General features: G+C 40.2%; 1 protein-coding gene across 1 annotated transcript; it reads left to right on the top strand.

Moving 5' to 3' along the window:
* Positions 1–929: 929 nt before the first annotated feature.
* Positions 930–9,176, top strand: LOC310996317 (odorant receptor 131-2-like; the record flags this gene model as incomplete). Its single annotated transcript, XM_083985693.1, has 3 exons — positions 930–954; positions 1,231–1,595; positions 8,919–9,176. The coding sequence occupies 3 exons, from the start codon at positions 930–932 to the stop codon at positions 9,174–9,176; spliced, it is 648 nt and encodes a 215-aa protein (XP_083841819.1).
* Positions 9,177–12,226: the final 3,050 nt, after the last annotated feature.

The raw sequence follows: 12,226 nt of genomic DNA on the forward strand, positions 1-12,226 counted from the left end.
GGACAGACAGTGGTAATCAGAAAGGAACCGGAGGCTGTGCAGTGTGCTTTGATCCTTTTCTCCTTTTTGGGGTCAAACGGATCATGTGCATAATTAACTGCAAAACAAGCAAATACTTCATATTAATCACATACTGTATAATGTTCATTATGCTTCTGGCCTGTCTAGCATCTGCCTGGCCTTTTTACTAAACTTAACCAACTAATTTTTTCATTTGGGAGCGTACCTATGTTCCCCGGGTTCTATGTTCCCCTATCGGGGAAATGGGAACCGAAAAATGACATCCCACACAAAGAAGACAAGATAGTTCAGGGGGTTAAGAGAAGACAGTTCACAGGGTTCAGATACTTGAAAACAATACAAACTTAAAACAAACAGAAACACGCAGAAAGTACAGAGTTCACGTGGTGCACATAAACAACCGTAAACACCGACAAGCATGGCATAAACCTCTAGGCAGGGAAAAGGCACACCTTGATGTTTTTTACTACCACTTTGACTAGCACAAGCTTGTTATAAATCACATGATAACATTTCATTGTTATGTAATTTGATTTCTTGGCGTTATTTAAATAAACGTTGAGACCAGTGACCCAATGAGTAGCAACTATAGACCTCCTCAGGGAAAACAGGTAGATGGTAGATGAGGTTTCATTTGATTTTATTTTTGGATGTACTAGTCTTTAAAGCCATCATCATGCACAGCCATCTCTCAGAGGCATACACAGAGCTCAGCACATTATGTTACCATCTGGAACAGCCTAAAGAGTTTTTAAACTACTGTATTTGTGCTACTTTGTAAAAAATCTAATTAATCTTAACTTTTAGAATTGTGTATACAAAATCTTTACATTTTTTTCTTTCTTTTTTTTTGATAATGACATGCTGAATGTTTTGTTACAACTCCTATGAGTTTAGAAAGTAGATATATGGCAGATAACAGCTCACTGATTGGTACTGAGTTGCAAGTGCTAATCAAAGACCAGCTTTTTACTGTGCAGATCCTAGTGATGGTTTTTCTCTGCGTCAACTTGCTTCTCATCATAACCTTTTTTACAAAGGAGTGCTTCTACACAACCACACGTTACATCTTATTTGCTGTTACATTACTGTCAGATAGTGTGTTGTTATTCGTGTCTGATGTGCTTGCCATTTTAACACAGTTTCATATTACTATTCAAGTGTGGCTTTGTATTGTTATCTGTATTGTGGTACTTGTGTATGCAACAGTCACACCAGTTACTCTGGCAGCAATGACCCTGGAGCGCTATGTGGCTGTTTGCATGCCCCTGCGCCATGGAGAGCTGTGCTCGACACGCAACACTATACACTGTATTCTTATAATTCACTTCCTCAGCTCTGTGCCTTGCATTATTATTCTCTCCACCTTCTTTATATCTGCATCACTTGGCTTCTACAAAAAATATCAGATATGTTCAATGGAGGTGTTTATGATATCCATGTGGCAGCAACATCTTAGGTCAGCTATATATCAATTGCAGTTTCTGATTATGTCCATCATCCTTGTTTTCTGCTATATTAGAATAATGAAAGTGGCCAGAGCTGCATCAGGAGATGATAAAAAGTCATCAAAGAAAGGGCTGAAAACGGTGACTCTTCATGGTTTTCAGCTGCTGCTCTGTCTCATCCAGCTGTGGTGTCCATTCATAGAAGCTGCTATGTTTAATATTAATTTGACTTTATTCATTCAAGTCAGATATTTTAACTACATATTTTTTTATCTTGCACCAAGATGTCTGAGTCCTCTCATTTATGGCCTCAGAGATGAAGTTTTTTTTCATGCACTGAAACACTTTGTGTCTTTTGGCTTGTGTAAAAGAAGAAATTAGAATCACTTAGTCACTGTCTTTGTGGAATGTGGTCATGTTGAATTTGGCCTGGAATTGTAGCTCACAAATAATGAGCCTTTGGGCCAGTGTGCTTTCTTCAATTAAACCACAGTATCAATGCTTGAAAAGCATTCCTATGTTCATGTTATAGAGTTTGAGCTTTTTTTCTTTCCCCATCAGTGATAAACAAAATAATGCCACTGTCAATCTTACAGTGACAGTAAAATCTGATTGCTGCTTTTTGACCTTTTATCTATTTACAAGCATTCAACCTCCCCTACCCTTAAGGTGTTTTTTTTTTTTTTTTTTTTTTTCTTGTGTGCTTCTATCTGTAAAGCGTCTTTGGGTCACTGTAAAAGCGCTATACAAAATAAATGAATTATTATTATTATTAAAATAATACCACTGTCAATCTTACAGTGACAGTCTTTTTGACCTTTTATCTATTTACAGTCAAACGTTGTTTAGCTCATTAAGACATATGGCAAACTATAAGTCTTCTATAACAAAAGTAATATTTGGAAACAACCTCCAAATATTCAAGGGTTTTCTGGAAAAATGTGTATGAAATTGATGGTTATATGCATTTTAGGTGTCCAAACCTTGCTTAGGATAAGTCTGTACACTTTTTTAGAATACTTCTAAACTTTCAAAATAAAGTAATTCTACCAACTATGTTATAAGTTCAATTTACTTTTACTTGCTGAAGAAAATGGGAGTTGTGTGTGTGTGTGGATTGTATGGTCTAAAATGTATCACGGTATAATTTGAATCCACCATAATTGATTGAAATCTTTATTCATCCCTGTAGAGATTCAGGTGTGCAAAAACAGCAACAGTTAAAAGGAGAGACAGGAAGTGCAGCAGAACGTGGTTTGGTTTTACAGTGTAACCCTGGTTCTCTGAGAATAGAGAATATCTCTTCACCACATATGGAATATATGTTATGGGATTTACTGTCATTCTAGCAGCTGTGGCTTCCCCTGCCCTGTATAAATAGACCCAGCTGTGCAGGGATCAGCAAATTCACTCTGATTGAATGGGTCCTGAGTGGCCTCCATTTGGAGAGATATTCTCTTTTCTCAGAGAACCAGAGTTACACTGTAACCCAACATTCTCTATCGTATGATAATATCTCTCCACCACATATACAGTAGAATATATTTAAAAACACTCCTTACACACGCAATGCGCATTGATCCTTTTTTCCTTTTTGGGGTCAAACGGATCATGTGCATAATTAACTGCAAAACAAGCAAATACTTCATATTAATGACATATAATGTTCATTATGCTTCTAGCCTGTCTAGCCTCTACCTGGTCTTTTTACTAAACTTAAAGCAGAAGTGAGTGGTCCGGTCGTTTTCGCTAATGCTGCGTTCCAGGCAGGCTTTTGAAATCGTAAATTACAGCTTCAAGTCACAACTTACGACTTTGTAGCGTTCCAGGCAACCCACTCGTGTTTTTCCGACCTGTTTTACCGGTGAAAGTCACTATAACGGCCACTCGTAACTTCCGACCGGTGAACTCGTATAAATAAAAAATAAAATAAAATAAATACGAGTTTCCTTGAACGCACCATAACAGTCCTCGTCCCTACGTCACCACATTCACGGCGTTCCTTGGCTGCACACACAGCCCTGCATGCCGTTCTCTCTCCTCATTGGATAAAAACTGTAGGATACGATAAATGTTTTCTCTTCGGCTCAGAGCAGAGCAGAGGGACTGAGAGACCCGTGTTTCGGTCCAAACACTCTATGTAAGTGATTGCTGTCGGAAGATATAACTATTTAAGACTTATATTAACACAAATATATCACTCACTTCTGCTTTAATGGAGGGGGGAGGGCTTTCGGGTTCTGTTGATCTGTGTGTAATTGTTTATTATATGCCGCCTGTGATGGGCGCGTTTTGAGTTATGTGAAATACAGAGACTAAGTAGCGACTTTGCGCACCAGTAGCGCAAGCCTAGATCCGCCTGCAGCAGGACTGCGTTGTGCCAGTTCCTCTTATATCCTTATTGTAAGGGAAATTGTTACAAACTGACATCGGAGTGTGTGATTGTAAACGGCTAGACTTTGTGTTTGTTCATTTATTAAGCTTCCACTGACTGTATCACATGTGTACACATGTCTTAAAACATGAAAAAAAAAAAAAGCCTTGTCGGAATGGCGGGACGAAACTGTCGGAATGGCAGGACATTTGCATGTCGGAATGGTGGTATGTCTGAGTGGTGACATGTCTGAATTGAGGGTATGCGTTTACGTCACGTTGCCCTCGGCAACGCCCCGTTCGATCGGACTGAGTGGCAAAACAAGCGTCCCTCAACATGGTGGCGGATAGCGGTGGACTCATAAACTGGATAAAATATAGTATATCAAAACAAATTGATGTCAAAAGGAATCGACAACCAGCTCCACAAAACCGTCTGCTGCACGGACACTTCCTGTAATACGTAGTGTGACCGCGGTGCCTGCAGAGTGACTGACAGGCTGCTGTTATTGTGCAGAAGGACGAGATTACAGCTGTTACTGTCGTCCTGACACTGACTCCCGACACTAAAACACAAGCTGCTTTTATTCTGAAAAACTCTGACCAGTCAAACTGTAGGATGTGTTAGAGGACTAATTTATCTGTCTAAACATCATAACTATGACAAATGAAACTGTAAACACAGCTGATCGATCGAAAAAAATGACCGCTCCAGTGAATTTACTTTCCGTCATTAAGAACAGGTTCTTGAATGTAACTCGGTCAAAGTGAGACGTATCCAAAAGATTTTTAGCAGCTCTGTTAGGTCATGCATGCTTTACATGCTGGCAAAGCTAGACATGTCAGACTTGTGTGGGCTCGGAGGAAATCGCTTCGTTACTTGCTCGTTTTTAAACTTTTGGCCACTCTGCCACTCGTCTTTTTGCCACTCAGTGGACGTTCCACAGCGACTTCCGAGTACCGTGACGTCATGTGCATACCCTCTATAGTAAAATGCCGGAATGGCGGTATGTCGGAATGGCAGCATGTAACCATTGCCCGTTCATTCACGAGAAATCATCCAGCAACACTCAATCAAACAAGGTGGAGTGAGAAATCTGTGGCACTACTGTACAGTAGTTGGCTCATTTTAAAAACACAGACGGGTGTGTTTGGAGCTGACGAGACTGAGGACCGAAAAAAGAGAGTGAGACGTATACTGTAGCTGCCGTCGTTACATTTGTCTCATTGAAAAACTATACTGTATTATTATTGTATTGTATTGCCCATTCGTGTTCACTGCTCCGTGCTGCTGTCTGGAGGCGTCCTGCTGCTCACAGATGCCACCTGGCGGTTGTTTGGGCACATTGCAGCTTCTGGTGAAAACACAATTACTCCTCTACAAAAAATCCGCGTGAGCCTCCCGTGACTCACGCGTGAATCTCGCGTGAAATCGTCCAAATGAAACCAAGGGGGCAGTTGTCGGTCTGAGAAGTGAAGCTCACTTCCGCGTTCAAAAAACTGCAATCCCCTCGGCTGTCGCTGGGGGCTGGCTCCAGAAGGGAGCAACTCCAGTTGAGCCCCATGTTAAAATAGCCGATTTTACAGCTTAAAAAAACATATTTACAGCCTGGTACATTTTATTTTTTTGGTCTCAACCGATAGTTTCTACCCCCGCACACACTCTGAGGGGGGTGAATTTTTTTTAAACTCTACAGTTTTACTGTTATTAGGTTTAAAGTTCTGGCCAATTAGGGCGCGGAAACGTTGAGTGACAGGTCCGGAGACCACTGCTTCGAGGCCAGTGGGCGGGCCCTCGGCCGGCCAACGGCCGCACCGCTCCAAATATGGCAAGTAGAATCCAACATGGCGCGGTTCTAACCCCCGTAGTAGCGGCGAAAAACAGACTCCCCCAAACCAATGGGTGACGTCACGGGTGCTACGTCCATTCTTTTTACAGTCTATGAATGAAACTAGTACCCACTGTACACACGAGGAAACGAGACACAGGTGGTGCAATGGGCTTTATGCACAGCTCCACTACTTCCTGAAATGGGAGCGTGCCTATGTTCCCACAGCCCTATGTTCCCACGGCCCTATGTTCCCACAGTTCTAAGGTTTTCCTCAAAATTAGGCTCTATGTTCCCACTGGACTCTCTCTACCTATCTGGACTCTATCTATCTGGCCTGTCTAGCCTCTACCGGGTCTTTTTACTAAACTTAACCAACTCTTTTCTTCATTGCCTAAACCCAACCAATGGTGGGACCAAAGGGCTGTGGGAACATAGGGCCTAATTTTCAGTGACAACAAAAGTTAGAAATGTGGGAACATAGGGCTGTGGGAACATAGGAATGACCCCCCTGAAATAAGCCAGCTCGTCTATTTCCTGTTTTACATTATTGGACCAACTGATTAATCCAGATGTGCCTGACCTTACAACAATGGTGGAGAGCTCTTACATAATATTTATTGAAATAACTTATGTGTAATCATTTCAAAAATTCAGAACATTTTTTGGCACTGCAGTCATCAGGCACTGCAGTAATGGCCCACTGGTGTCTGTGATGAGAGATAATTTGTCATGGCTGCAGTTCATCTTTATCGCGAAATTGTTTCTCTGCAATTTAATATTCTATTTCCCCCCCCCCCTTTTAGTTAGTTAATATTTATTGAAATAACTTATATGTAAATATTTCAAAAATTCGGAACATTTTTTTACCTAACGAAAATACAGGCCTAGTCTTTCTAAAACATTTTTTTTGTTAAAAACATCGCATTGGCAACAACAGTCAACACTTTCGTCATGGAAAGTATCTGGCACGCATTCTCTGCTGCATTGGATCAGTCTCCTTTCTTGAACAGGCAAAAGCTTTCTAACCTTGCTTGCATCGTCCATATTAGGTATAGATATACAACAACGGGCGGGTGTGGTTTTGAAAAAACGTTGGTTCGGGTGGATGATGACTTTTGTGATGCAGTTGCGGATTAAATAATTGCCTATCCACGCATCTCTACCGTGCGTTCACACCAAACGCGATGAACGCAGTGTTGCCAACTTGAACTTGTTGCTTAAATCTGGCGACTTTCCAAACCCTCTTGGCGACTTTTTTTGTCAAAAGCGACTAGTGACAAATCTAGCGACTTTTTCCAGTGATATTACAAACGTACAGACGCACTGCTCCACGCCACAGACATAAAGAGCGCTGCTGCCACCGCCCCCCCGCTGAGGTAATGACATCATTTAGCGACTTCTAGCGACTTTTACAACAGCCAATAGCGACTTTGCTTACTGAGGAGTTGGCAACACTGGATAAACGCCACAAGTTTCCATTCAAAGTCAATGTAAATGACGCATTGACATCGCTTTGCTTCCTGCGTTGATATCAAACCACGTCAACGGGGTCATTCCTATGTTCCCACAGCCCTATGTTCCCTCAGCCCTATGTTCCCTCATTTCTAACTTTTGTTGTCACTGAAAATTAGGCCCTATGTTCCCTCAGCCCTTTGGTCCCACCATTGGTTGGGTTTAGGCAATGAAGAAAGGAGTTGGTTAAGTTTAGTAAAAAGACCAGGTAGAGGCTAGACAGGCCAGATAGATAGAGTCCAGATAGGTAGAGAGAGTCCAGAGGGAACATAGGGCTGTGGGAACATAGGCACGCTCCCACGTCAACGACACAGACACACATTTCAAAACACAGTGGAGAAGACTACTGTGGCTGTGTTAAAAAAAAAAAAAAGGTTGGAGCTGTGTGCGGTTTCATGGCCAATTCCAGGAGCTTTACAACACGACATCGTACTTTTACCGCGATCGAAATAAAAAAGATAATGCCTGCAGAGGGTCAGCGAGGAGGTACAGCTTCCTCTTAAGTTGTGAATATTTCATATGTATTTATGGGTTGCGTCGTCGTGCGAAGCGATGATCAAAAATGTGACCAATGCGTCAAGCGACGCGATACTCACGTTACGGGCGAGATCACATTACTTTCTGCAATACTCTGTCCAACTGACAATCAAACTACTGTTTCAGGGTGGGGGAAAGCAGACGCAGATATGGTGGAACAGAACATTTTTATTTACCTTCAAAAAACTCAACTGGTAGGAACACGCAAGAAACACAGGGCTCAGGAATGACGACACTATTAGATGAGGTTTCATTTGATGTTATTTTTTGGACGTACTAGTCTTTAAAGCCATCATCATGCACAGCCATCTCTCAGAAGCTCACAGCTCAGCACATGATGTTACTCACTGGATGGGCCCAACAGGTTTGTAAACTACTGTATTTGATCCACTTTTGTGCCACTTTAATCAAAGCTGAAATTAGACATTGTCTTTTGGCTTTAATATACAAAATTGAAATCGTTATTTGATAATGACATGCTGGATATTTTGCTGTGGCTACAACTCCTCTGTGTTTAGAAAGCAGATATATGGCAAATAACAGCTCACTGTTTGGGACTGAGCTGCACGAGGTGATCAAAGACCAGCTTGTTAGTGTGCAGATCCTAGTGATGGTTTTTCTCTGCATCAATTTCCTGCTTATCATCACCTTTTTTACAAAAGAGTGTTTCTACACAACCACACGCTACATCCTCTTTGCTGTTACATTACTGTCAGATAGTTTCTTGTTATTCATTACTGATGTCCTTGCCATTTTCACAGAGTTTGATATTCCTATTCAAGTATGGATATGTCTCATTATCTGCACCGTCACAATTGTGTATACTTCAGTCACACCTGTTACTCTAACAGCAATGACCCTGGAGCGCTATGTGGCCATATGTATGCCCTTGCGCCATGGAGAGCTGTGCTCTATACGCAATACTATAAACTGTATTCTTATCATTCACTGCCTCAGCTCGTTGCCTTGCATTATTTTTCTCTCCACCTTCTTTGTATCAACATCACTTGGCTTTTACAAAAAATATAATTTCTGTTATGCAGAGCTGTTTATATTACACTTATGGCAGCATAATCTTAGGTCAGCTATATATCAATTGCAGTTTCTGATTATGTCCATCATCCTTGTTTTCTGCTATATTAAAATAATTAAAGTGGCCCAAGCTGCATCAGGAGATGATAAAAAGTCATCAAAGAAAGGGCTGAAAACCGTGATTCTTCATGGGTTTCAGCTGTTGCTCTGTCTCATCCAGATGTGGTGCCCGTTTGTAGAAGCTGCCATGTTGAACATAAATTTTACATTATACATGAATGTCAGGTATTTTAACTACATATTTCTTTATCTTGCACCAAGATGTTTGAGCCCTCTGATTTATGGCCTCAGAGATGAAGTTTTCTTTAATGCACTGAAAAACTCACTGTCCTTTGGCTTGTATAAAAAATTTTTTATTTGAACATGTAGAATCAGTTTGTAACCGTTTGTGCAAACATAACCAACCATAAATGTTGAATTTGGCTTAATAACTGAAGCTCACAGATAATGAACCTGTGGGCCAGTGTGTTTGCTTCAACAAAAAGCAGTGTCAGTGATATGGATTAATATCAGGTCCTACATGACGTGAAATGATCAGTGGGGTGCTTTTTCACATAGAGGTTTTAAACATAAAAAATCTTCAATATTATATATTCCCTATTTGAAAACAACTGCCAACAATCTGAGGGTTTTTTGGAGAAACATTTTCTAAAGTCTTCATCTATCAGCTTGTGATGCAAACAGAACCTTGAAATAAAAAAAACACTCTGAGAGTTTAAACTTTTTCTTGCAAATTGATCACTTTACCCTGTGAACTGTATATGTCTGGAAAATTAATCACATTTGGCAATACTTTCATTTCAGTTTAACTTTAACAACATTTAATTAAAATTGTTGATACACTTTCAGATAAAACAATGATTTTCAACAAAAGGTTTGATGCCCCATTTTTATTTTTATTTTATTTAAGGTTTTCTTTTGTAATTCAGAGGCTGACAAAGTATTTAGTGAAAGCACTGCTTTGGATGATTGTTTTGTATTTGTTTTTTTGATTTTTGTTTTTATCAATCTCGTGATGATACTGGCCTGCTGATAGTCTTCCTCCCAACCTGATGTTTCCTCTGTCTATAAGTCTATCAGAACCAGAACACTGGACTAACACTGGACCATTCAATAAGACATGTTAAACCAATGTTTATATTAATATAATTTCTGAGGGCACTGCTCTTCATGACTATATGAAATTTGATTTTACATACTTTCTGGAACACTTGAAAGCTTTCCAAATAAAGTAAATCCACCAACTTTATTTTAAAGTTCAGGAAATACTTCATTTCTTTTACTTGGACATTCTTGGTCCTCCATGCACAACAATCTGATGAACAGTAAGTCAACTTGCTTAAATGGATAGTTCAACATTTTGGCAAATTCGCCCATTGCCATAATCCCTATACAGTGGCAGTAGGTCCATTACCTTTATTTGTCGGTGTAAGATATTTTTGGAATAGCCGAGTGGAGCCTCGAGCTGCAGAGCTATGCTACGGAGGCTAATGGGATTTCTTGGTTTCCCTCATCAAACTCATCAATCCAACAACTCCAAAATGCTCTTGTGGACAAGTTGTGACCTGCACATTCACCACGCTATGAGATAATAATGGAACGTTACGAGACAGAGACAGAGTTGTTTTTGAGGTAAATTCATGCAAAACAGCTGATGTGCGTTCCTGTCAGAGGGAAGCTTTCTGGCAAGTCTCCATCTCGTGGTGAGCCTGTCATCCCATGGAGTTCATTGCCAGATACAAGAGGGTGTTGAGAGCATACAACAGTGGAAAGAAATAGGGCAAAGCATGTGCATTCGCTGGTGTAACAGAGCTGACGGTGAGATGTAAAGTGGCAATCCCGGAGCTTGCCATAGCTTGCCCAGATAAGTTTCAAAAACTACTGGCAGGATTCTGAAAAGAGATAAGATAACTGACTTTGTCAGCAAATGTGAATACATGATTCAAAATGATGCAGAAGTCAGGGCCAAAAAAGCAGTGGGTAAGCTGATACCATACAACAAGAGGGAGCAGAAGTAATCAGTTGGGCAGCCGGCTGCCGTGATGTTGGAAGTTACATAATTGCAAAAAGCTTAAACATGACCATTAGCCACTGTAGGTTATTTATATAGAATAGTACTGTTACTTCATTTTCACTGTTATTTTTCCTTTGAAGTTAAGACAAACATTTGTTAAATTGGAGGTGCACCAAATCACTTCTAATGTGTCTTTTCCTTTTATCAGGCTAGCCATATTTCTGTTTCACATTCATGTTAAATATTTTTTTTTAAATAATGTTTGCATGGCAATTTTCAGTTTTGTAATAAAGGTTTTATTGATTCTTGTTGTGTTGTCTCTCTCTTTCTTCCACCCTGTTTATTTAGTGCTGCAAATCAACATTGACTTGAAGATTGGTTCAGAAATGTGTTTAGTTTAAAGTTGAAGAGATCACCATTAAACAATTTAATGGAGTCAAATAAATGTTACTTGATGGTTTACAAAAGCTTATTAATCATTAAAGCAGAAGTAAGCGATCCGGTCGTTTTGGCTAACTTCTTGTCAGCAGATGGAGTTAGCAGTCCCCGCCCTCGTCCCTACGTCACCACATTCACGCGCATCCCTTGGCGGCACACACAGAGAGGACCGCCCCTTCATGCCGTTCTCTCTCCTCACTGGATAAAGGTTGTAGGATACAAGGAAAGTTTTCTCCTCGGCTTACAGCAGAGCAGAGTGACTGACAGACCCGTGTTTCAGACCAAACACTCTATATAAGTGACTGCTGTCGGAAGATATAACTATTTCAGACATATATTAACACAAACATTCCGCTTACTTCTGCTTTAAGTAATTATCATAAACATCAGTCGCAACTTTACAATAACCGTAATGTTTATAGATGGTTTATAAGTCAGTTATGAACCATTTACAAAGTATTACAAACATCAGTTGCAACTTTACAATAACCATTTAAGTAATGTTTATCGATGGTTTAAAAACCAAATATTAACCATTTACGAAGTGCTGAAGTGCAAAATAAACCCCTTCTGGAAGTATGAAACCCATACTTCCTGTTGGGGGTTTATTTCTCCATAACAACCTCCTAACTATACATTATCCCTTAGGTATAGACTCAATGATCATGCCATGTAGCTTCATTATCATTGCTTTTATTGAACTTTTTGGACATAGCCTAATAGTTTACAACACTTTTCCATAAGCTGCCACATAAGAACCATTAGAGACATGATGCAACTACCTGGTCATTTCATATTTAAATGTGTCATCATGACCTATGTACGGAATATTGCCTTTTAACCAACAGGGATTAGACTGTGACCTTCAAAATGAGCCACATGCACTCATTCATTCTATTACCCAAACAAATGTGAATACACCCTTACAAACAACCCACTCAGGGCAGAGCAACCTCCAT

This window comes from Trachurus trachurus (assembly GCF_905171665.1).
Source record: "Trachurus trachurus genome assembly, chromosome: 13".
Lineage (NCBI taxonomy): Eukaryota > Metazoa > Chordata > Actinopteri > Carangiformes > Carangidae > Trachurus > Trachurus trachurus.